Here is a 25,550-nt window from a genome sequence, read left to right on the forward strand (position 1 = left end):
TTAAAGTGCATTTGTATGCATGTGGGAAACCTAATTAAATACAGAGCTAAACTCTCTGCTTCTAATCGTCTGAGGCCATTTGTTGCTGCAGTTTTTGATTGACAATCATACAGGACAAGGTCAAGTTTTGAATGGCAGAGAAACTACTTCTAGACTTTGATTTTAATTTCTGAATTATATTGTGTTCATTTTTATTGTACTGATTTAATATGTCAACTTTTAAACTTTTTTTTTTTTCAGACTGATACTGAAATGAGCGCAATATGTAACAATGCAGAAATGATGTGATTCTGGCGCCATCTAAATTTGTATTTGCATTAACGGCATCATTATGCTCATAATGCCTCTTTGGTGTTGTTTATATTGTCTTGTTAAAGTGTTCAAAAAAGAATACTCACTCTAATATTAATACCAAGTAGTAATAGCAATAATCGTGTTCATTTGTCTATGGTGTAAATCGATTTTAATATGTAATGCACTTAGCACTTTTGTCATTAAGTTTATATATAAATTATTGTGACTCCTGTGTATCTGCTCTGCCCCATTTGCAGGTAGTGGGGCTGACAATGCAGTTCAAGCTTACAAAGCAGGCCAGTTCAGGCTTCCTTAGTCTCTCTCAGTTCCCCCATGGTGTCCTGGTTTGGTTGCTTGTTTATGTCTTTCTTTTGAGCATGCAACATCTTCTGCACTTTTTTCCACTCACCATAGCATCACTTATGTCACTGATTGTTCACATCTCATTCATTTGTTTTGTAAATAACTTCATTTAACATAATATTCTATAATATTCAGTTTTATCTCAGAAAACTGATTGAGAAGAAGCTATGTAACTATTATTTCTATGTGAATGAAGACAATCTCTCCTTCATTAAGAGATGTGTGGTTGCAGTGGTCTTACTGATAACATTAACAATGGCTATGATCTATTCATGAGTCCCAATAAATCATTGAGCCAGTATGTACAATACCAGGACTGTGAAAATAAAGCAAATATAATTTATCAAAGATAGTGTCATGAACTGGATCATGGTTCAGACAAAGGAGGGAGGCACAAAAGGGTGGAGGTCAAAAATGAAACAAGTTATTAAAATAGTAAATTACGTTGGTAAATCCAAACTTATTATAATTTGTGATTATGAAATTTGTCACCTGGTATTTCCCTTATTGTGCCACTAGGTTCCAGCAGACCGCCTCTTTTTACCGGGCAGAACTACTGAACAGTAAAGTTCAACGTAAACTGCAGCCGAGTAGAGATAAGTCAAGTCAGCACCAGACACCCACAACAACTCAGAGAAAACGGGCGGTTATGAATTTTAAAATAAAAGCGTGAATTGGTCCATTTATGGATTATGACAGTTACAGTATATGTGGATTTAATTGATGGCTACATTTTACTGGTTAGAAATGTACAATTACATTAAAACTACCTTCTATTGGAATACTAAAAAACACAAAAACGTGTTTCATGGTCCTGATTGAGTGTGGCTACAACCTATTCAGACTCTCAGTAGCCTACTGTCGGCTTTCTATCACCTTCTAAAATATAACTCACTATATTCACCTAATGTCCCCTACATCACAGGGTGATTAGATGAATGGAAAATACATGCACTATGGCCATAGTGCAATGCTTTTCAAGTACCCACTAATAGTACCCATAGCACCAGCGAGGCTGGATTGACAACCAGGCTATAGCCTCTCGCTCATAGGCTTACTGTGCATCAACTGGTTTGTGCTGATTTAATTGAAATATTGTTTGGGAGCATGCACCACCTAATTGTAATATCTGACATAAAAATGTAGACATACAGATTGCATAAGCGGGAGGAATGGTAAGACATCAAAAAGTGTTGCTTTGTTTTTTATATCAACATCAGGGCTGTGGCAAGACACCAAAAAGATTGTCTTAAATACTCTTCAGTCTCTCTTTATATTATTATTTTATTATATTATTGTTAATTTACCTGTTTAATTATATATTCTTAAAGCTTTAGACATATGTTTTAAAGCCTTCTCCACACTTTATTTATTTTTGTGGGCCAAAAAGTACCATTTCAATATTATAATATAACAGGCTAATAGTGTAAAAAATACTGGAATCAATGTGACTCCATCCAGGTCGCTAAACCCCCCACATTCTTAGAAAAACCGGACAAAGGACCCGAGTTCACTGTCCCTTTGACAGTTGGTACGTATGGGTCTTATTTTGAAATGTAACCGGATGTTATGTGTTTAATTCGGTTTCTCTTGACACCGTTACGAGCAGCAGTTGGTTGCAGTTCTCCACTTTGCTCTGCTCGCACCATCCAGGCGAGTAGCTATGTGACAGAGTGGCCGCTGCTTTATCCCGGACCCCCAGCGTCTCAGTCTCCCCCGTCCACTCAGGATGGATCAGAGGAGAGCTGACACCAGCATCAACCCGGTTTCGCTGTACGGGGAATTTACGGTCACTGGTAACCGAAAAGCCAGGTGTGCCGTGAGCTTGACCGAGAAGGACCTCATCGTCCAGAGGCTTCTTTTGGCACCTGTCGGGCGAAACAAGGTGGTGCTCAGCCTGAAGGACTGCGTCGGTTGCAGGGCATACCGGGAAGGTGACAACGCGGACCCGGCAGCATACTTGGCAGTCTACTTCTACCCGCTCAAACGCCGCTGGATGAGTTCCGGGATGTCGCGGCAGAGAGCGGAGCAGTGCTTTCGTCTCGCTTCGCTCCAGGACCCGTGCGCTAACCTGGAGGAGGCGGAGAAGTGGGCTCGCGCTGTTCGAGAACGCTCTGCACGGCAACAGTACCTAAGAGACGGTGAGTGTTCGTTAGCAACAACAAGGAAAAGTTTATTGTCAGGACTCCACGCACTACATGTAGCCTACAGTTGATTCTAACAGGTGATAAAACTATGTGACTTGAGGCAATAATAGATAGGCCTAGTGTCATTAGATCACCTAATGATTGAGTATAAATCTGCACGTGTTCATGAAGTGAAATTAAAAAGAAACTAAACAGTTTCAAAAATAGGCCTAATTGATGGATTCATCTGCTGATTATTTTCCAGATTAAATAAACGTGTATTCTATAAAAAGTCAGAAAATAGTTTTCAGTTTACTATCACATACGCCAAAGAAAAGCAGCACATCTTCACAAATGAGGAGCTGGAAGAATGCTTGGCACGTTGCTTGAAAAAATGACTTAAATTATTAGACAATCATCAAAATAGTTAATAGTTAGGTAATTATTTGACCATCAATTTATAGATTAATCCTTTCAGCTCTGCTGTTTCATTAGTCTCTTTAGAGAAATGACCTCCATGACCTGAAGTCAGGAGATGTCCCATCATGGCTTCTTCCTGTGATTAAATAACTGCATTTTGGATACTGTTCAAATACTGCAGTCATACTATCTACATGTGCCTATACTTGTCTTACTATACTATATTGTAAATTAAGATAAAAATTTGAAGGCATGATAATCTTTATTGGCTTATTCTCATATCAGTTTGCCCCACAGCTCTTTAAATCATTAATATTATTATTTGCTTATTTCCTGTACAGAACTGGCTTATTTTTACTCTGTCAATTTAAGGCTATTGTTCCGTTACCTTTAACCTGTTCCTTAAATGAATAAAACAAAAGGATTGGCCTGGTACAGAGTCACATTTCGTTAACAGAATTCAAACAAACCCTGCTATTGATTTCACATTATGTCAAGACATTTTAAGGGGTATATCCTGTATAGAACTGGATCCTTATCTCTTATCTGTCACAGGATGTCATTACCTTTAACCTACTCCTTATATGAATAAAACAATAGGGCTGGTGTGGTATGGAGAGTCACATTACAGTAACGCTAGTCTGCAAACAAACCATTTTAACATAAAAGACACCTGAGAAACATGAGGTAGTATTACTGCTATTGAGTTCATGTATTGCCAAGAGGTTATAATTACTCCAGTGGGAAACATTCTCTAATTGGAGTTTTCTAAAGATAAGTTATCTCATCATTTGTCCTCCTCATGAAGCTGCCCCAGCTCTATGAAGAAAAAACATAAAATGCAATTTTTTGCCTAACACAAACTTTTTCCTCCACACAGCCATGGTATCACTGGCATTGTGTGACCCAGATAGCATTCCCCCGTTTGCACAAATGCATTTTTAACTAGACAAAATATGCTGCAATTCTATACTGCCTGTCATTGTCAGAAGAAGGAAAGAGCAGACTTTTAGCAATTCAAAACAGAATTATTTGTATTGAGTCCACTGCCTGGAGCTTAACCTGAGACAGTGATTTAACAGGTTTTCTACCTTGGGACAGAGGACAAAACACAAATGTCTTCATGGCTTCACCTTCTCTGTAGTCATGTGATTCAACTCTACCTCCACCCAGTTTATCCAGACTTAAAAACCCAGTTCTTTGCTTTGAAACACCTGCTGTTTCTGGTGCCATTTTTTTTTGGACACAATTTTATTTCCTGCTTGTTTATTACTAACAGGGATGCAAAGTAGAGCGTTGGAAACTAGAGCTGGAACAACTGATCGTTCACTAAGCTTAGGTACTGTTGCTGCATCTCATCTGTCAAGCTTTCCGTTCTCGTACGGCACATATGCTGTTTACAATGGAAGATTTACCACTCAAAATTCATTGTAATGTTTGAATCATAAGGTTCCTTTATTTTACACGGAAGTAAACAAATGCAGGATCCTCATTTCTACCTGTCCTGTTGTCCCACGTGTCACTGAAATGTACATTTTGTAACACCACCCACAATCTTTTCCTCAACTGTCTCGTTCTTGTGCTGCATGTCTGTTAAACGTACGTCCCGACCAAGCACATCTAAATATGACGCTAAAGGACACTTATTGCATCAATAACAAACGCCAAAGGCACCTGACCAAGCGTAGCTTTTTGACGCGATGGGAGTGAGAATGTTGCCTTTTTTACATTGTAAGTGGGGGGCTGTGTCTGACCATTTCTGTAATTTTCCGACAATCTGACTTTCACACCCAATGATTGATTGATTCACACACAAATGTGAGAAAGCAAGCTGAGTTTTAACTTCTCTCTCTAGCTTTCTTTTTTATTCTTTATCTAACTATTTCAACAACACTATGAATCTGAAAATGTGCGCTGCCATATTTAAAACAATTATTGTCATGTGGAGAAGAAATCCAAAGCCTGACAGACTTTCCGTGGCTGGTTATGGTTGCTAAGCTATGATTGGGCAATCACTGGTTGGGAGAGTGGTGTAGCGAACAGTCAGTTAATCAATTAGTCGATGAACAGGAAATTAATCAGTAACAATTCTGACAATCGATCACATTTTTTAGGTAAAAACGCCAAACATTTGCTGGTTCCAGACCCTCAAATGTGACGATGTGCTGCTTTGTCTTAAAGTATAGTAAAATTAATATCGTTGGTGTTAACTGGTTGGACAAAATAGACATTTTTTACTATTATTTGATTGATTGAGCAGAGTAATTGGCAAAATAATGAATAATGAAAATAATTATTAGTTGAAGCCCTACTGAAAACCATTTTGGGTCATATGTTTTTTTATTTCATTGAGTCAAACAGAACTATAAGTGCTGAGCAAAAATATTGGCAGCATGTGTTCCTGCTGGGCTACCTACCGAAGTGTCACATTTCTGAGCATTTTTGTAGTCAGCAGCATTCATTTCAAACATCGTTCAGACTGCAGGGGTCTTTGGTATCTTTGGAATGTGACAACAGGATTCCTGTCTAAAAAGCAGTCTACAGTAAGTTACTCATTATGCCACAGGCTTTGTGAACCATACTTAATCATGTTCATGAGCTCTGCATCCAAACCATTAGTCTAAGTGAGGTCAGTGCTGCCGGTCTCTATCAATATTGGAGCAGTGTGTCATTGGCTTGACTTCTGGTGTCCTCACAGAATTATTCAGAAAGCATCGGTTTTCCCCAGATCCATTTACCTACATGTACGGTACATGGTTATACCAAAATGGCCAACTCTCTTCTTTTTCTCAATATTTGATCATTCTTATATAATGTTTAAATACAAACAGGTCTTTGGCATGTTTGCACATGCTCAGGTTGCCCAGCGTTGCTTCTCTGCGCTAACACTGTAGGTGATTGTGTCAAACTGTATGGCAAAGGGATTGACTCCACTTCAGTGTTCATGGAATCAATACCAGTTTGCATGACAATGAACATTTCCCCAAGCATCTGTTAAGACAACAAGCTGTCAGTTGGCCCTGGGGTGCCGTTGCGCCGCCTTTGCTCAGTCCTTTTTTTTTTCTTCACTTTTGGGTATTTGAGGCAGTTGTTGAGAGAGCCGTCTGACAGGTCACAGACCACATATAATGCCGGTACAAAGCAAAGGAAGATTTTTACAGCACCATTGTCAATTTGTATTCCGAGCCGGACGGATGAATTAGTTTGAACATGGTTTACTGTCTGTCTTCTTTGTCTTTCTATAATTATTTCAGCCTACTGGATTACAGGCTAGTTATTTCCTCACAGTAGGAAGTAGAGCAGAATATACCACTATATCACGGTCAGCTAGCTGTTGGCTCTAGTCTTTGTGGTGTGCAACCTTTAACAGAAGAAGTGAGGTGACATGAGGTGGCACTAGTTCTTTACATATAAGATCCACAAGATTCTCATACATTTCATCCCTGCGCTGACAATTACAATGGACAGTTCAGATGCATTGCCAAGTATTTCCTAAATAGTATTGATCACATGCTGTCGATAAATGGATTAAATTCAGCTGTGGACAGCATTATAATTGTAATGAAGCAGGTGATGGCAGCAGGCAGAGGGGTTACTAATATTGATTAAATCAATCACTCTGAGTTGTCATCTGGCTTAAGCACTTGGCTGCCACTGTCCAATGACAATGAATTACAACGCATTACAAACTAATGTGAATTAATTAATTGGGGTTACCAAGAATATATGTGGTCAATCACACAACACTGTCAACCTTTTTTTTTTTTTTAAACTGTATCTGGGTCAAACGCAATAACATTTTCAATGTGATAAGCCACAGTGACATGCTAGTAAATGCTAATGCACTGTAACCGAATAAGGCTGTTAGTAAAAGTGTTGGATGCGATGGAAATATCAGTGATGGAATGTCAGATGAGAAGCACCTTATTTGACACTCTCAGGGGGGAATGCTGTTGCTCCTTTTAGCAGCCAAATCCTGGCGTCTAAGCCAGTCAATGCTATTACTAATAGATTACCTCTGGCTGAGACAGAGTTTGAATGGTTTTTATGCTCTATTACACACAATGTCATACATGCAAGCAAAAAAGAAGAGGTTTATGGTAAAAAATGTCAATTGTCATTTGATGCCTATTTTTGACATATACAGGGAGCCTGTCTAAACCTAAATGAAACATTTTACATTGTTTAAGTATCCATAAGATATTTTAGGATCCATTTTTTTCTGGGCTACAAAAAATGGGTAATTTGTGAGATCCAGAGAGGGTGAAAACATAACTTTTGTATGTATGTTTTGTAGCAGTCAAACAGAAAGGGCAGTGTCATGGTCTGAAGTTGTTTTGCAGGTGATGAAGTTTGATATCAGCTCATATTTCAGAATGCCTTTCCATTGGGTTTATCATTAGTTGGGCAGCACATCATTCTTCAACAAGAAAGTAATCTGAATCTAATGGTTGGTCTGCCAAATCTCCACACAACAGGCCCACAGATTATGTATGGGACATACTCGACATGCTAGTCCTGCTTGTCCTCTCTGGAATTTGCTGCAGAAGAAGGGGGAATAGTTAAAATAATTTCCCAAATGCAGACTGATTGTGATGTTGCTTGTATGGCAAAGGGTGACCTCAGGATTTAGTAATGTTTTAAATTTGGGATAAATCTTTATACTCTTTATGTTTTGGTTTGTAACTTGGTTTCGTTTTAAGTTTCAACAATTTGTAATCAAATTGCCAAATAATTTGATAGTTCCAACTTCTTAAATGTGAACATTTGCTGCTTTTCTTTACCTTAACATTATACCTTAAAATTATAGTAAACTAAATATCTTTGGATTTTGGAGTGTTGGTTAGACAAAACATACATCTGAAGATGTCACCTTGGTCTCTCGGAAAATGTAATTTTGACAGTTTTCATTGATTAATCAAGAAGATAATCAACAAGTAAATCGATTATGAAAGTGACCGTTAATTGCAGCCCAATTATTTACAGAAAAACATCCAGCAAACATGCGGAGGCTTCTAATGGGTACTGTATAACTTAAAGTACGGAGGCTGTTCGGAATATACTGATTTACTGTAAACTGATTTCCCCATTGCATTTTGGTATTGGTGAACATGCTCGCTATTACATATTTTTACATACAGTATGTTTTTAGTGCTTGAGCTGTATGTCTATGTGGGTGTGTGAAGGTGATAAGCATGAGTTGTCTGGTGAGGACGTACCAAAAATAAGGTGCTGGTCATAACAATGACATAATTGAAAAGGCAATCTTCTTTTCAAATGTGAGAAGCTGATAAATCATGTGACTGATTCATCAAGGATCACACCCTTGTGAGTATTCAGTCTTGAATGGACAAGAAACCATTTTCCTTACAACAGAAACCACATGTTTCATTCGCTTTTAGTAGTAAAGGAAAATGTTTTATTATTTGGTCTGTCCTCTGATCAGCACTGTCCTAAATGTGGTTTTCTCTGGTGTGTGTGTGTGTGTGTGTGTGTGTGTGTGAGATGGCAGTAGTAGCAGCAGTCCTCTCCCTGAGGACTCCTTCTTATTGGATATACAATGCAATAGAGCTTGACGTGCTGTCGTGACCTCTGATTCAGTGTCTCTGGAGATTTCTCCGGCTCTGGGGGCTCACAGCAGCTCTGTGTCTGTAATGACAGTGTCCTGCCCTCTCTCTTTTACCACAAGCAAATCTAAATGATGGAGTATATGGGTGAAATTTGGCAAAATACACTCCAGCGTAGACCCCATCAAACTTTGTTCCTGTCGTTGTCGCAGACTATTTACATCTCAAACTGGAGGATGACTTTCTGTACATTTATACCACCAAGCATAAAAAGCATTCAGTGCTGCTCACTAGTTTGCTATTCTCAGAAACGGCTTCTCAAGTCATTCTATGATACGCCGACAACAACAACATCCACTAATTGACCACTCGGCCTACAGAGCAGCTGGTTCACCTCAGAGAAAGTGTCTTTGCCTGGTAAAAGAACATGTGGTTGTGGGTTTTTTATGGTGGGAAGTCCATTTCCTCCATACGCTGGCACACAGCACATTTTCTATGTATTTAGAAGTTTTTTTGCAGTAATGTCATGTTTTGGTCTCATGTCTTTTATTTAACACTGACTAATAGTTGCAGAAAGTGAACATATAGTAAACTGTAGTGCCAACTGAGCTAACATTAATTAAAAATGTAAGTTCCCATTGAAATAAAACTGAAACTAAACATAAAATTATTGGCAATGTAAGTGACTTTTGGAAAAAGAATTTTCATGCAGCAACATAACCTCCTCTCTCTAATCCGACCCTGCAACCTAAAATACCCGTATGGGAGAGACAGACGATGGTTACATCCTCTCTCTGCTTTCACGACCTGGCTCTCTGTCTCACAGCATGCATCTCTTTATTATAACAATGCAGGGGATACAGTATAGACATGTGGTTGACAGACAGAGTGCAGGATGATTTCATGTAAAAACCTCAATGTCGTAAACTCTATGCCTTTCCTAATATAGATCTACAGCTAGCTAACCACTGCCACCTCCTCCTGCTCCTTCCACACCCTTTGTGGTTCTGGCTCAGCAAAAATCTGCTGTGTGCTCGAGCAGCTTCCACTCTCTGATTTACAGACAGCTTTATGGACAGGAGTCATCACCTCACTGCACCTAAATGTTACTGCAGTGAGGTTGGTTAGGTACACAAAGTTTTTTTTAAAGGTACAGTCTGTGATTTAGCTGTAAACAAAAGGGTAGTCCCACCACCAAAAATCAAGATACAGGATTGGAGAATAATATCACTCTAAAATTGATTGACAGGCCTTTTTATACAGCTTTTTAATGTTTTCTGGTGCATGGGATTTTCAAATCAGTAATGTTTGTAAAACACAGCAGTAAAACATGCCCACATTTCTATATGATCAGATGAGAAACACACAGAAAATCAAACCAAATCAATTGTATTTGAATAAACCTGCTAATGAAATAGTACAAACGATTACTGACTGTATCCTTAATTTGCTAACCTTAATATCGGGACAACGTTAATCATAGGACGAGAAAGGACGAGATGAGTGGTGTCTCATGTTTTCTCATACAATAGTTTGTATTACCCATTACCTGTTTATTGTCCATCTCTGAATATAGTACAATATATTCAGTGGTGGATGACGCATTCAGATGTTTTACTTAAATTAGCAATATCAGTGTAAAAATACTCCATTAGAAGCAAACATCATGTATTCAGAAGTATTATCAGCAGAATGTATTAAAGTATCAAAAGTAAAAGTGCTTATTTAGCAGACAAAATATTCAATTATCAGACTTTATATTTTGTTTGGTAGTTTAATCTGTAACACTGAGTCTTTTATGTAGTGATTATACATTTTATATGTTAAAATCTGCATAGTAACTAGTAACTGTAGCTGTCAGATATATGTAGTTGTTAATCAATAATTAATCAATAATCTCTTATGAAATGTGTAGTAGATGTGGAGACTAGCATAATATGGAAATACTCAAGTAAATAAGTACCTCAAAATTGTACTTAAGCACAGTGCTTGAGTAGTTATTTTCCAACACTGAATATGTATATAACATAAGATCAGAGATCTGGAAAATAACATCAAAATGCACTGATGTAAATAAAAGCAAGTTGCCTTAGACTTTTAGTCTCTTTTTTGCACTGTGAATGGTCTTTAAGTATAGAAAAGTGCCATATAAATAAACAATAAACACAAAACTACACACATTCTGATACTGTTCATGTGCATGCACTAATAAGAATGTGGGCACATTTAAGCACACTAGAAACGCTGGTCCGGTCCACAGTGACTTGCAGTTAGTTTTGGGATCCAATCCTTGAAACTCCAAATAAAGCATGTGCATGTCACTATGAATAATATTTGAGTACAAGATAGATGACCCACAGCAGGACTAAACCTCTAATCATGATGGATACATTCCAGACATTGTGTTGTATCTCTAAATGGCTATCATGAGGTTACAGTTAGTATGTTGTTAACTACAGTATGAAGCTCGGTTTAGAGGCTGAACACTGCACTGCCATCAGATGACCAGCTCATATCTGCAAAAAGGATGTTTTTCAGAGTTAAAAGATGACATGAATGCAACATAAAATCATCTTCCAACAGTTTAAGGTAAGTAAGTAAAATGTATTCATAAAGCGCTTTTTACAGACATAAATCACAAAGTTCTTACAGGGTCAAACACAAGAAACGGAAGAAAAAAGATTGAGAACACAATACACAATCAGTATTACTGTGCACAATAATACTGAAAGTGCAGAGGTCAACCACACGCCTGTCTAAACAGGTACAGTATGTCAGACCGTAAGGGTGGAGGCAATGTGAGAATGTCTTATTTTACCAGACCATTTGTTGTCCGTTTAAATCCGCTTTAGTCACTGATTGGCGGCTAAAAGTGATTGTTTTTGTGATCATTATATGTTTCTTTTTGTTTTGTTTATTTGCTACTGAACACAAGATTTCTTCCACATACATCAGACTACATGAGATTCAGACTGCCATACATGTACAGTACAGTATATGAGAGAGTATCTGTTTGTTTGTCCTCAGCTGGCTTGGGACAAAGCTAACATTTAGTAGATAGCAAAGTGAACATATCTGTCATATTACAGAGGGCAGGGAGGGTATACCAGGTCAAATACATGTTAATCCATTAATCCTTTTAATGTGGAAACTGGATTCTTTCCTAATGGGTGTTTGTAAAGGCTTAGAGCCTTAATCACCACTGAGACCGAAAAAGAGCATTGAGACACAAACCTGTTGGTGAGTACAGTAGGTGTTAATGGATGGAGGTCCTCTGTCACCATGCTCTAGGTCTGTTTTTCTATGAGAATAATAAAAAAACATATACTTTTAATTTCCATTTATCACAAAGTTGAACAAACAGTGAAAAACATTTTCTTCTAGGGCTTTGCAATTTATCAAATTTAGATCGTAATTTTGATTTGTAATCCAGAAAAACGATTATTTAGCACATTATATTTTGAAAGTAAACTGTTATTTTGTCTTGTGTTCTGAAGTGAAATTTCACAGTTCAAGATGTTTTCACCGTTGATTTGTTTAACTGTTTTTCAAGTTTCATAAATGCAACATCTTTCCAAAAGTCAATGAGTAATCGTGTTAAATAATCTTGATTTCAATATTGCCAGAATTACTTGTGATTGTGATTTTTTTTCCATAATCAAGCAGCCCAATTTTCTTCTTTGTTTTCAGTCTAATGTCAATGTCCTGCTGCTATTGGTTGACATTTATGCTAACATGAAGCAGGACACGTTTTAATGCTGCTTTCAAGCCATGTCGGCATGTCCTGTTATTCCAGTTTGGGAGTGCTCATGTATTATTCCAAGATTGTGCAAGCCTTGTATTCACACCATTCAAATAATATAGATTAGGTACTCTTGCTGTGCAGCAATTTGTTGAAGCTGCCCTGTGTAAACAACATGCTGATTAGATTCAGTGTTACTGCACATTGCAGTTCAGAGATATTGCAGCTGTCAGAAATTCTTGAAGGTGTATAAGAGCATCAGACTGATCTCGTTAAGTGGCGTATGTATGACACGCCAATCTGTATACCATTTTGGCGTGTTATCAAGACGCATAATCACCTTTTAGCGTGTTTATCAACGCCGTTTGGCCTCCATTGACCTACATTACGTGTGAATTATCGCCGTAGCGAGTAGTATGAAAGGACGGAAGTCTGCGGAGGTTGGTTGGGGTGGCGGATGGGTAAAACACAGGACTTTCACTCAGGAGCGCCGGGATCACGTTTGTTAACCGTTTTTTTTTTTTTTTTTTAAAGCCTTCCCCAATGTTCTTTTTCTAAACCCAACCGTTTATTGTTTTCCTAAGCGTGTGACGTTGGTCACCGTCGTGTTTTTGTAATTTTTTTGTGTTACTAAAGCCTTTCCCAATGTTCTTTTCCTAAACCCAACCTTTTTTTTTTTTTTTTTACACGCGTGTGACGTTCTGCTGTAATCACAGATCAAGTGAATGCTGTTGAGATGCAGACCAGAGATTTGTTGCTGTAGTGCTTTTTTTTAATCTTTCGTCTCAGCTGCAGTTTGTGAGGAGGATGATTCAGTCAAGTTACAGTAGCTCTATGTCATACTTTGTGGTTTGGTTAACAAACTGATAATGTAATCAGAAACAGACCACAATAAGTGTCTTTGACTCTATGTTCATCAATAGCAACATATATATCATTACTTTACAATTAGGGCTACACCCATTCCTATGCAAACAAGCCAGACATATTATCATAAACCACTAATTCTCAATTAAAAATAACCTCCATTTCCCTTAAAGATCTATGGCAGAATGATATATATATATGTATATGTATATATATGTATGTATATATATGTATATATATATATATATATATATATGTATATATATATATATATGTATATATGTGTATATATATATATATATATATATATATATATATATATATATAGTTATATATATATATATAGTTATATATATATAGTTATATATAGTTATATTTCCATTGATTTGAGTGTGCCCCATTAGATCTATGTAACGCAGACAAGCTAATGACAGAGGAGGAAACCCGGAGCGTGAGAGATGACTAGATAGTTCCCTCTGGAATGTTTGGAGAAGGAAAGGGGTGGCACACAGGAAGTAGCATGGGGTTGGAGTTAACCACTAAGGTCTGCGTGGGTGTTGGGGCACACAGACAGCAAGGTCAGGTCCTTCAGTGCCAGCTGTCATGCCAACTGATTCATAAGGGCACTTCTGTGGCTTTCCCTCAGGAGTCCAGTAGTTATGATCTGGAGAGGAGAGACTGCATAGAAATATTCATCCTACAGAGAAAGTGCCTTTATGAACCGTCACAAGAAATGTGAGTTTGTTGTTTGCAGTTAAAAAGTATACATATAGCAACCTATCTTCCTACCTTGCTGGAAGACCTGAGTTTACCTCACGTCAAACTCCAGTGACAGAGGTAAATAAAAAAAGGTTAAGGTGTGTTCATTTTTGTGACCTGTTTCACTGCATTCCAATAGGATCACTTGGACTTCACTGAAAGTGCAGTATCCAGTGAAACCAAACCTGCCAATTAGGTTTTAAAACAGTTAGATGTGCTCATCCCTGCACTTCAGTTGTTCCTGCCCATCGTTACTCATATATCAGCTGTCAGACTTGTTTGGATGGTTTGCCTCCCTCCATGCTCACATCAAGCAGACTGCAAAACAAAGTGAGAGGAATCTCACTGCGGATTCGGCTGCTTCACTGAAAAAGTTTTTGTGTGTGTGTTGACAAGGGGTGACATAGAAAACAGTCTTACTAAAGCGTGCTGTTTCTACAACAGAGAAGACTCTGTGTCTCATACTTACTACTACTATTTCTAGTCACTGTTCCATTATCTTTTATTGTGACTATTATTTCCACTGTTCATCACACCCCCAACCGGCACCTTCAGACACCGCCTACCAAGAGCCTGGGTCTGTCTGAGGTTTCTTCCTAAAAGGGAGTTTTTCCTCGCCACTAGAATTACTAGAATTGTTGGGTCCTTGTATATAATAGAATAGTCTAGACCTACTCTATCTGTAAAGTGTCTTGAGATAACTCTTTTTATGATCTTATACTATAAATAAAATTTAATTGAATTGAAAAAACTTACAAAAACATATTTTAAGGGAGACGGGGAAAAGCAGAGAACATTGATATGTAGTTTAGTTCAGATTTGTACGGAGATAAAGGAAAAAGTTTTTCTTACGGGAGTACATGGTGTAATTTTGTTTAAACATTTGAGATACCATCCCCTTATCCTCCTTATCTCCTCTCTCTCTCAGAACTACCAGCTCCCCCTTAACATAAGCACAGTTTTATCATCACACTCTGACTTCCATCATATCTGTATTTCTATTTAGTTCTTCCTGTCTCATCTCAGATATTGAATAATAATCTAATGTTGGCAAGGCACAGTCTTATGCTTGGAGTATTTAATTAATCCCCTTCAGGAAGGAAGAAAAGGCCAAAACTAGCTTCTTCCAGTTCCTCCCTTCTTTAGCCCCATGCTGTGCCTCTGAGAAGCCATAATCTTTAGAGTGTTTTAAAACGATTTGGGATCTGTGTGTCTGTGTGTGTAATATCAGTATTACCCTCTGAAATCTGTTTGATCCCAAAGATATTTTGAACACTAATTTGCACCAACCCTACAGTTCAAAATGTACCAAAGTGTCCATCTTTAGATTCAAGCAGTGTGGGATTGAATCTAAAGATGGACAAGTGTCCTAAGTGTGTAACTGACTTGGTTTTTTTTGTAAAGATGAGATGAAACTGCTTAAGCAACATTGGATAAACATTAATGACAGGTCCTGACTGCAGGATCTCTGTTGCATGTCATACAAACAAACAACAAAAGTACAGCTAAAACTAGGACTGAAAATAGATAAGTTTGAGGTTAAGGTTTCCAAAGCTGAACAGGAGGCTGTTGTTGGATTCACACTGTGAAGAGAGTCTGTCCACTCACTGGGCTGTCACTCCAAATGTTCTAAAAAAAATAAAATAAAAATAGAAACTTTCCAGGCGACAGTGTCCTATATAGTAAGCGTGCCTTGATGTAAAAATATGGTTTGTTGTGGAGAATTGACCTTGTCTTTTTTGTCCTCTGCAGGGGCGTCAATGAGCGTGTTGTCTCGTCCGAGCCGGATGATGCTGCTTATGAACCCGCAGAGCGGGAAAGGACAGGCGCTCACTCTCTACAACAACCACATCCAACGAATGCTCAACGAGGCGGGAGTCACACACACTCTGGTCATCACCGGTGAGTTGGAGGCACAAGTACACACCACGCAGAGATATACACCACAGCATGAGAATATATATATATACACACTTACACTCACGCTCACGCTCACACACACACACACACACACACACACACACACACACACACACACACACACACACACACACATAATAATAGGCACAGCTCAGCAAGACCACAATAACAACACCATCACCTCCCTCCATGTGTCTCTCTCTCTCTCTCTGTCCCAGTAACCCTTCACTAGTTTAAATCCCCTTCGTGTTTTTATGCTTTCAACATCAACTGCCTCTGACCCATATGCATACAGATTTGTTATGCAATAAATACGTGTGTACACTTAGCGCAGTCAGTCACACATATGGATAAAGACAGGTCCATGATAAACACACATTCGCACAAAATCCCCTTTGGTCATGATTTGATTTAATAGATGCATTCATAATCGTCACCATAATCTACACTGGGTGTTAGTGATTATATAGTGCAGTATTAGACTCACTCACTCATCCCATACTATATCATGCTCTCAGCCTGATCAGTTCAGTTATTCACTGAAGTTTTCTCTTGTCTTTTATTTTGAGTTTTACCCTCTTTCTGGGTTCGTACATTAATCAGTGCAGTGTCAGATAACAGACAAAAAAACATGTCTTTCATCACAGTGTGAGGTGCATAAACAAAGAAAAGAGGGCAGACAGACAGAGGCATATGAGAATTCATCTTCCTGGTACTGTGGTGTGGAAAATATGAAAATTGAGTTTATTGTGATTTCTGAGATGCACTTTTTGACAAGTTAATCCCAGAGAATAGATTTAATCCCCAAATCTATATCTACATGAGAGAGCATGACTACTTAAAGGGAGATTTAAAACCATGGTGATAGACCATCTCTTCGACAAATACACTTCTAAAATAAAACTTTGACTCTAACCTCTCCCAAATAGCCCTGAATGATGCCTCCGTAGATAAGTATTGTGTTTTTTTTTGTTTTTGTGCAGTCTAGTAATTCCTCAACAATCCTAATTGAGCTCCATAGTATGCGAAACAATCCTATTTACATTTTTCACTGGAATCCGATAATCGATCTGCCTCAGCTGTGTTATAGCTGAAACCTGTAACGTTATTAATTAATAGTAAATTATTACGTCCTTTGAATGTAGTCACATTTACAAAGGCACTCTCCGTCCTCTGCTGTTGAGATGTTTGAAACTGGTTTGTACTCGACATCTTGTGGAAAAGAACATCTGATCCATTTAATAAAAACTTATAAAAATCTACTATGGTTGATTATTAATGGTGAAAAAACTCTGACCATTTACACTTGCAAATAGTTGACTAGAGAGAGAGAGAGTCTGAGTGTGTTATTTTGCATTTGTAAGTGACTAATAGTAAAGACGTCCATTGATTCCTCTCAAGCAGTTTCCGTCACTGCTCAGGCATCATGAAATGTCTGTCACACAGTATTAATTAAACGACCGCAACACGCTCGTCTTCCTCTCGTGCTCTGACTCATCTGCTCAATACAAATTACAAATATTTCCCAGAGGAGACGGATATCCCCTCGAACAACCTCTCTGTGGTGCTGCTTTTTTTCTTTCTTTATTTTTCTCTCAGTCTTTTGTTTTTTCTTTTATGGCAACAATCCATGTGCTCTCTTAAAGAATAGCATGGTTTATTTATACGTAAGGTACAGCACAACCTGTTTTGGAGCTCCTTTCTGTGCCATGGCCCATGTAAGGATGTGGAAGAACTAACAAGGTGGACAGGAATCATTGAAAGAGCATAGATCCTACAAAATGGGGAAAATAAGCTATCAATAAAGTAGTTTGAGACAACATGGCAACTACAGTGGTGGCTCAAACCAGTATAGAGTAATAACATTTTGAGACATTGGACTATGGCTGGGCAATATATCGATATTATATCGATATGAGGCTAGATGTTGTCCTACATTTTGGATATCGTAATATCCTGATATGACACAAGTGTTGTCTTTTCCTGGTTTTAAAGGAACACGCCGACTTATTGGGACTTTAGCTTATTCACCGTAACCCCCAGAGTTAGATAAGTCCATACATACCCATTCTCATCTCTGTGCGTGTTGTAACTCTGTCCGACGGTTCCACCGGTAGCTTAGCCTAGCACGGATCCTGAAAGTAACTGGTTCCAACTAGCCTACTGCTCTGAATAAGTGACAAAATAACGCCAACATAGGAACATGTTGCCGTTATTTTGTCACTTATTCAGAGCAGCATTTACATGTTGTGATTTGTATAGTCACAGCGTGTACAAATAACAAGGTCACATGAGACACAGTCATCTTCTAACCATATATAAACTGGGAACTATATTCTCAGAAAGGCGAAGCAGTGCTACTTCTGCTACTTGGGCGGAGTGATATGCTTTGCAGCACCTGAGAAGACCAGAGCAGATCAGCAATGCTTCGCCTTTCTGAGAATATAGTTCCCAGTTTATATACGGTTAGAAGATGGCTGTGTCTCATGTGACCTTGTTATTTGTACACGCTGTGACTATACCTCTACGATTACCTCCAGGATCCGTGCTAGGCTAAGCTACCGGTGGAGCCGTCAGACAGAGTTACAACACGCACGAAGATGAGAAGGGTATGTATCGACTTATCTAACTCTGGGGGATACAGTGAATACGCTAAAGTCCAAATAAGTCGGCGTGTTCCTTTAAAGGCTGCATTACAGTAGAGTGATGTCATTTTCTGAACACACTAGACTGTTCTAGCGCTTTCATTATTTGTCTTTACCCACATAGTTATTATTTCAACATAAGTGATGATTATTTATCAAAAATCTCATTGTGTGCATATTTTGTGAAAGCGCCAATTGTCAACCCTACAATATCGCCACAATATCGATATCAAGGTATTTGGTCAAAAATATCGGGATATTTGATTTTCTCCATATCGCCCAGCTCTACATTGGACCTTAAAATGCCAGAAGCCCTGTAATACAATTGATCAGACTCGGGCACAAACCTGGCTGGCCTGTGGTGCTTAAAGGAGCACTCCACCGACATGAAGATCAGTTTACTCATCACAGTGTTGTGATGATGATGAAAGATCAGAAAAATCTGTTTGCATCGTGGAAAACGTAGGTTCCAACGTTTTTGGTGCTTTGCTCATACTAGGGATGAAATGTTAGGATTTCTCTGCATGTCTTTGTTTTGTTTTTTGTCTTATGCAAGTCACCCCCAATGTTTTGGTAGTACAAGACTAAACCTTTGGAGTACCCCTTTAGAGAATATCAGAGTAAAAAGAGGCAAAATATTTCACATTCCTTTTCTATGACATTTTGACTTTGCTGTAAAAGTTTGGCTTGTTACTTCATGTGATTGTAAACAGGCAGAAAAGATGAATCTACAGAATCTGAACAGCTGACTGCCTGTCCCATGTTTTGACTGATGTAAAGTATTGTTTTCTTCTCACATTAAAATCTTGCTGCAGTGTAAGTTTGGAAAAGTAAATCACTCGTGGATTTTGAGAGCCATCCCTATACTGCAGACAGTTTTTTCCACCATGACTCTGTGACCCAAAAGCAATCATTTTGAGGATTTTACTCATTTAATGTGGTTGTTACCACTTCATATAATTGCTGCTTGGAGTAGTTATTCTTTTCTAAACAGTTGCTTAATTTAGGTACTTTTTTTCCACTGGCAGACCACAAAAGACTTCCAATGTTAAAACTCTTATTAGCTGGTCATGGTTCAGGCGTGGCTGAGGAAGTGTCTATCAGCGGTACAACCCATTCGAGTCTCTCTGGATCTGTGATGAGGAGTGGGAAAAAACACTGGGAAAAAATATAACGTTCATCGCATGTTTTAGGACAGTGGGGTGAAAGTAGTTCTCTTTTGGTGATGAGTTTTGGTGGCATGAATATAATGAGATTTAAGAAGGGACTGTTACAGTAAACTTTATAAGACTGCTTTTGTGAGTTGAGGAAATGAGGCTGAAACGTGTACATGTTTGACTGTACACTGGCAGTCAAAGACACATGTGACATGCTGTAAACAAAATATTCTGGTTATGCAAACATGACAAATACAGCCATGCTAACCCTATTTAAAGGCATCTGATGTCCACCTAATGTACATTCTCAAATATGTGTCCGCTTCAGGATGTGAAAATGTCCCACCTGAGGTGTGTGTGTGTGTGTGTGTGTGTGTGTGTGTGTGTGTGTGTGTGTGTGTGTGTGTGTAAATTTGTGTGTTCATCTGTTGCTTACGCCCTCAGGCCCCTCCCGGCAGCTGACTGAGCTGTCAGTGTTAAATACTGTTTTGTGCTGTTTAACTGTCACCACCTGCTGTCATTTATGTGGAGGAGTACTGCAGTTATTAGAATGTGCTGTTTGAAAAGAGCCGCAGATCGGATGTGTGTGACAGCAGTGTGGAGATGATACAAGGTTAGCATGAGGACAGAGCTTCTCCTCGTTACTTTGCATGCACTCAAACCATCATGATGGAAGAATTGAAATATGACTGAATCTGCCGCAGCTCCCCTCAGCTTTACGGAGCTTCACAGCGAGTTTCATCTCATCCAAATAAATGATAATGTTGTGATATGATAATTGTTTGCTCTATAAATGTCAAAACATTGTAAAAAAAAAACAACAACATTATAAATCATTGCAATCACTTATCAAATTAGCTGGAAATTCATTTTCTTTTGATCAATTAATAATTTCATTGTTTTTTGCTCCAGAAAGTTTAATAACACACTCAACATTATCAATGTAGTAACCTCCTCGAGTGCCAAATATCTTTACCTCGTGCAAAATAAGAAGAGGTTACAGTGTTGGTCTGAGAGGATGCTCCCTAGTGGTTGTACTTTTTAATCCTCCAAATGCTTGTATAAATGTATACGCGTTGGAAGAAATACCATAATCCTAACACTGATCTGCAGTTTTACTTATCCTCACAGGAGCTTACTCATCTTTTTATCCTTCTGAGAACATTTTGAAAAGATGCACCACAGTGCCTGTACAGGCTGTGACCAGAGGCCAGTAGAGATCTGCATGACTGTAATGAGTTAGTCACAAAGAATCCACTGCCTCTACCCTGCCTCTAGAGAAACTCTTCCACACTCTCTCCTAAGTATCATCACAAGCAGCACTGTGAGTCGTATCTCCGTCACATATATATTTTTTCCCTCACTGTGTCATTTTGCCATTATCAATCTGTCTGACAAGGGGAGATGCATACTAAAGCTGCTCTCAGCTCTCCTCCCACCACACTGCAGTGTTCCTGCTCTACAGCTTTGTTGCTGATTGGGGCCTTTCATTCCTGTTTAGTTTACAGCCTCTGCATAGATAAGGAAATGTGATGTGACTGGACTGATAAGGAGGAATTGATTCCTTTATTCTGCAGAGTTTAGGGAAGGGAAGAGGAGAGGCCGAGAAATCAGATACTTCTCCAGAGGAGGAGGGGGGGGGGGGGGGGTAACTTTGCTGTACTTCTGTTGGGTAAATAAACACAATGGTGGCATTAAAAGGAAGAATAAGGTAGTTACATGGAAGAGACAAAAAAAAGACAACTTATTTTCAGGTCCCTGAAACGTCGGAGAAAATCTGATGATTTTTAGGCTCATATAAAAGTAGAATCCTTTTCTAGACTTGTTGTCATTTAGTGTTTTTTCTCCCATCAAATGCAGTTCAGTGTTTCTCCTATTGTAGCTGCCTCAACAAATATGTAAACTATACAAAATATAATACTATACTATTTATTGATTAGTGGCCTACTGTAGCTAATCCTTAGGGTGGACCTACTGTATCTTTCTGTCTAGGTTTGCTATAGCTGAAATGTCTTCGTTCGTTGGAATGATTAGGATGGCCACCTGTATGTTGCCCTGCTGTCTTACTGTGTTATGATAGTTCAGCTGTCCATCAGGAACCTGTTAGTCTAAGGTTTTGTTGCCTAAACAACAAATTTCCTGTCTGAAAACCTGATGTTCTGGCTTAGTCCAGTCAAAAATATTAGCAGCAGAAATATCTAGTAATCTCACAGATTGTGATTCCAGCACCAGGTTACCATTGGGCAAAAATATAATTCATGAAAAACAACTCTTTTGGAAGTTTTCCGCTTGTCATTGCAGCAGAGAGCTTTGCTGAGATAAACAACTATTGTTTGCAGCTTTACAGCCAATAATCAATGACTTCATGGTCCCTTGTTCTCATTCTCACACAGGTTGTGGTAGCAGCTCTGTAGATGTTTCTGCCTTTAAGAAATGTATCAATGCTCCATGATTTTTTTTTTCACAAAAAAATGCCGGGTCTGCATATGATATTAAATAATATCAATATTAGGATGATGGCGGTTTTTAAAGTGAAAGAAATAAGAATGTATGTGAAAGAGTGGAGAGACAGAAGGAAAAAGCTTCCATTGTTGCTGAGCCTCAGCAGGGGAAAGAAGAGGAGAGAGTTGTGACAGCCCAGTGTGCTTCACTGACTTTGCTTGACACCTCACAGCATTCCTTCTGCCCTTTCACCTGCAGAATGAGGACAGGGAAACTGAGAGAGAGATGCATCCCTTCACACACTTAACACCGAGAGGAATATTTAAAAACCTGACTCCAAAGAAAACATGTGAAAGTGTTAAAATGATGAGAATAAAATTAAGATATTAAAATATTATGAGTGACAGGTTTAGTTAGACTTTCAAATGTCAATGGGATGAAGAAGTTACTGTCATTCCATAAATATGTTGAAAATAAGTTCAGTCACAGCTGTTCTCAAGTATCTTGTGCTCACAGTGTCCAGTTGAAGTTCAGAAAAAAACTTAGTTGGAGAACAGTTTTCACTCGACTCAACAGCGTAAAATCTAAGTTTTTTTAAATACACCTTACATGCAGTTGAGAGGTAAAGTTATAAACATTAAACTCTAGATGGTTTATCAGTTGTTCTATGGCCTTTAAAAACACCATCCTAGCATGTGCCAGATCATTATAAACTCTTGCTAAGATATTTGAATATCTGATCTGGCTCCTGCTTAATCTCACCACTCCCAAAGCTCAGTCAATAGATAGAAAAGCACACATATAGTGTGGTTTTGGATCCCTCAGACATCCTTGAGAAGGTTTCACTACAGTAAATTTGGTAACACTTTATTTTACGGGTGTGTAATTTCCTCATTTGTTTGTTGATTTTGAGTTTGTTAGGAAGGTTGGTTTGATTTTGAGTTTGTTAGAAAGGTTCCTGAAAAGGAAACCAAGTAAATAGTCCTTAATTGTTCCTTTATTTTTAGATACTTTATTCCTTGCATATGTTGAATTGTATGTTTGTCTGTAGACAGATTTTTTGCATGTTCAGCTGATCTGCTGTCCACTGAGTAGAAGACTCAGGGTTATACAAGCAGTTCATTAATAGAAAGTGTAGTAATTGAAGACTATCTTTATAATTAGTACCAAATTGTAAAGTCCTTTTCAGGAAACTTCTAGGAAATTAAAGACCCTAAAATGAAGCATTACTATAAAAGCCATGACACCTAGATAATATTGTTGAGGAAATGTTAATAGTTAGTTCTGCCAAAATGCAACACTTGTGCTTTTCACATTTACTTTTCTATATTATTTTTTATATCCTTTTATGTTTTTCCATATTTAATTAGTCCTGTTTTGTAGTTCTAGTGCACATTGATGGCGATACAGACAATCTCCTAAAATGTTACTCTTGTGTCGTCCACCTTAAGAGGAAGCCCTCTCACTAAGGCCCCACTTCATCACATGATTCAGCCTCAGATTAATTTGACAAAGTGCTCTTGGGTAATTTAGTTGTTCCAAACTAATTGGCAGCGTGGTCGACACTTCATTTAAGACCATATATCAGCTTTCCCTCCCACGGAGATACTTTAATTTGGCAACTGAAGAGAAAAAGGAAAGAAGATCACGAGGACTAGGACTCCTTGTTTACCTGAGCTCTTAATGCCAATGTCATGATTTAAATAAGACGTACGTATTAGTGTCATGTGTAACTAGAGCTGCTGAGATCAAACAACAGCGAAAAATGTCCTTGAGTGAGACACCGAATGTCTCTCACACCTCCATTAGAGCTGACCGTGACCTCTGACCTCTCTGTGGAAGGAGGAAGCTGACAGGACAAATTTCTATTTTACTTTCTAGATTTATTGTACAGGAAAGACACACCTAAATATTTATGTGTGGTTTGCAGAGAGGCAGAACCACGCCCGAGAGCTGGTGAAGGAGGCCGACCTGTCGCAGTGGGACGCTTTAGTCATCATGTCCGGAGATGGACTGCTGTTTGAGGTAAAGAGAGACACACAACATGCGTTCACTATATTCATGTCCGCACACACATTGTGTGGCTTTACATTAGTGAAGGTGACTAAAAGTCTACATTACACACTTCTGTCATCATAATACACCTGCTGTTGTGTATCAAAATGAATATTATCAATTATAAAATGTTGCCCAATAGAAATTCATCAGAGACAAATAGAGTGAATTTAGATGGGTTTCATCACTGACCCCAGCCTCTGATGTCCTGACTGAATTCAAGCAGTCTTTGTAGTTGCTGTTATTGACATCACTGATTTATTTGATCACTATTGAGTCCATCTGAAATTCTCTAATACGCTACGATATACTAAACTCAAGCATTACATTACTTAAAACCTGGAAGAAGGAATACATATTAACAGGGATGAAACAATTGATTGATTAGTGAATGGACATAAAATTAATCAGCAACCGTTTTAATAATTTATTTTTATCATAAAAACTTCAACCATTCTCTGGTTCAAGCAGCTTTTTAGCATTTTATATAATTGTAAACTGAATATTTTGTATTTTAGACTGCTGGTCGGACATAACAAGCAATCACTTCGGGCATTTTAAATTTGTGGCATGCAATTTTCACAATTTTTTGACATTTTATAGAACAAACAATTAATCGATTAATCAAAATTGATTGAAAATGATTGGCTGATTAACAGTAATGAAAGTAATTGTCATTGCAGCCTTACAAATATTTAATAGCCTTCTGTTAATGTGGTATCATCACTGCTAAAAGTTACAGACTAGTGGTTACAGTAGTCAGAGTGAAACCTCAAACAGGTTATATTTATTCACCCAGTGTGAGTAACCTGATATACCTGTTATTAGTAGGGCTGGTTAGAATTTTTTAATACTAGTTCAACTCAATACTAGTTTTAGAACTGAAACTTAACACATACAGTCTAAAATTGTAAAAAAAAAACATACAGTATACTGTATATACATTATTTGAAAATAAGTAGACAAGACTAAGAATCAGACACATTTCAGTCTATAGCATAAAGGCATAGAGGTTTGATACACAGCCCTGTAATAGCACACAGCAAACCTGATCAAAGCTGTATTTTCTGTCAGGTGATAAATGGTCTGCTGGAGAGACCAGACTGGGAGGAGGCCATCCGAACCCCGCTGGGTATTCTTCCTAGTGGATCAGGCAATGCCTTGGCTGCATCTATACATCACTACTCTGGGTG

General features: G+C 38.2%; 1 protein-coding gene across 2 annotated transcripts in view; it reads left to right on the forward strand.

Moving 5' to 3' along the window:
* The first annotated feature begins 2,224 nt into the window (after window positions 1–2,224).
* LOC116043012 (sphingosine kinase 1) overlaps window positions 2,225–25,550 on the forward strand; it is a 34,374-nt gene continuing 11,048 nt past the window's right edge. For both annotated transcript variants that reach the window (XR_004897061.1, XM_031289508.2), the window contains exons 1-4: window positions 2,225–2,798; window positions 15,891–16,040; window positions 24,233–24,327; window positions 25,432–25,547. Coding sequence is in view for 1 of the 2 variants with exons in the window: in XM_031289508.2 (XP_031145368.1) it covers window positions 2,387–2,798; window positions 15,891–16,040; window positions 24,233–24,327; window positions 25,432–25,547 (773 nt within the window). In the remaining variant the exon portion in view is untranslated. The remainder of the gene's footprint in view (window positions 2,799–15,890; window positions 16,041–24,232; window positions 24,328–25,431; window positions 25,548–25,550) is intronic.

This window comes from Sander lucioperca, chromosome 4, assembly GCF_008315115.2.
Source record: "Sander lucioperca isolate FBNREF2018 chromosome 4, SLUC_FBN_1.2, whole genome shotgun sequence".
Classification (NCBI taxonomy): Eukaryota; Metazoa; Chordata; class Actinopteri; order Perciformes; family Percidae; genus Sander; species Sander lucioperca.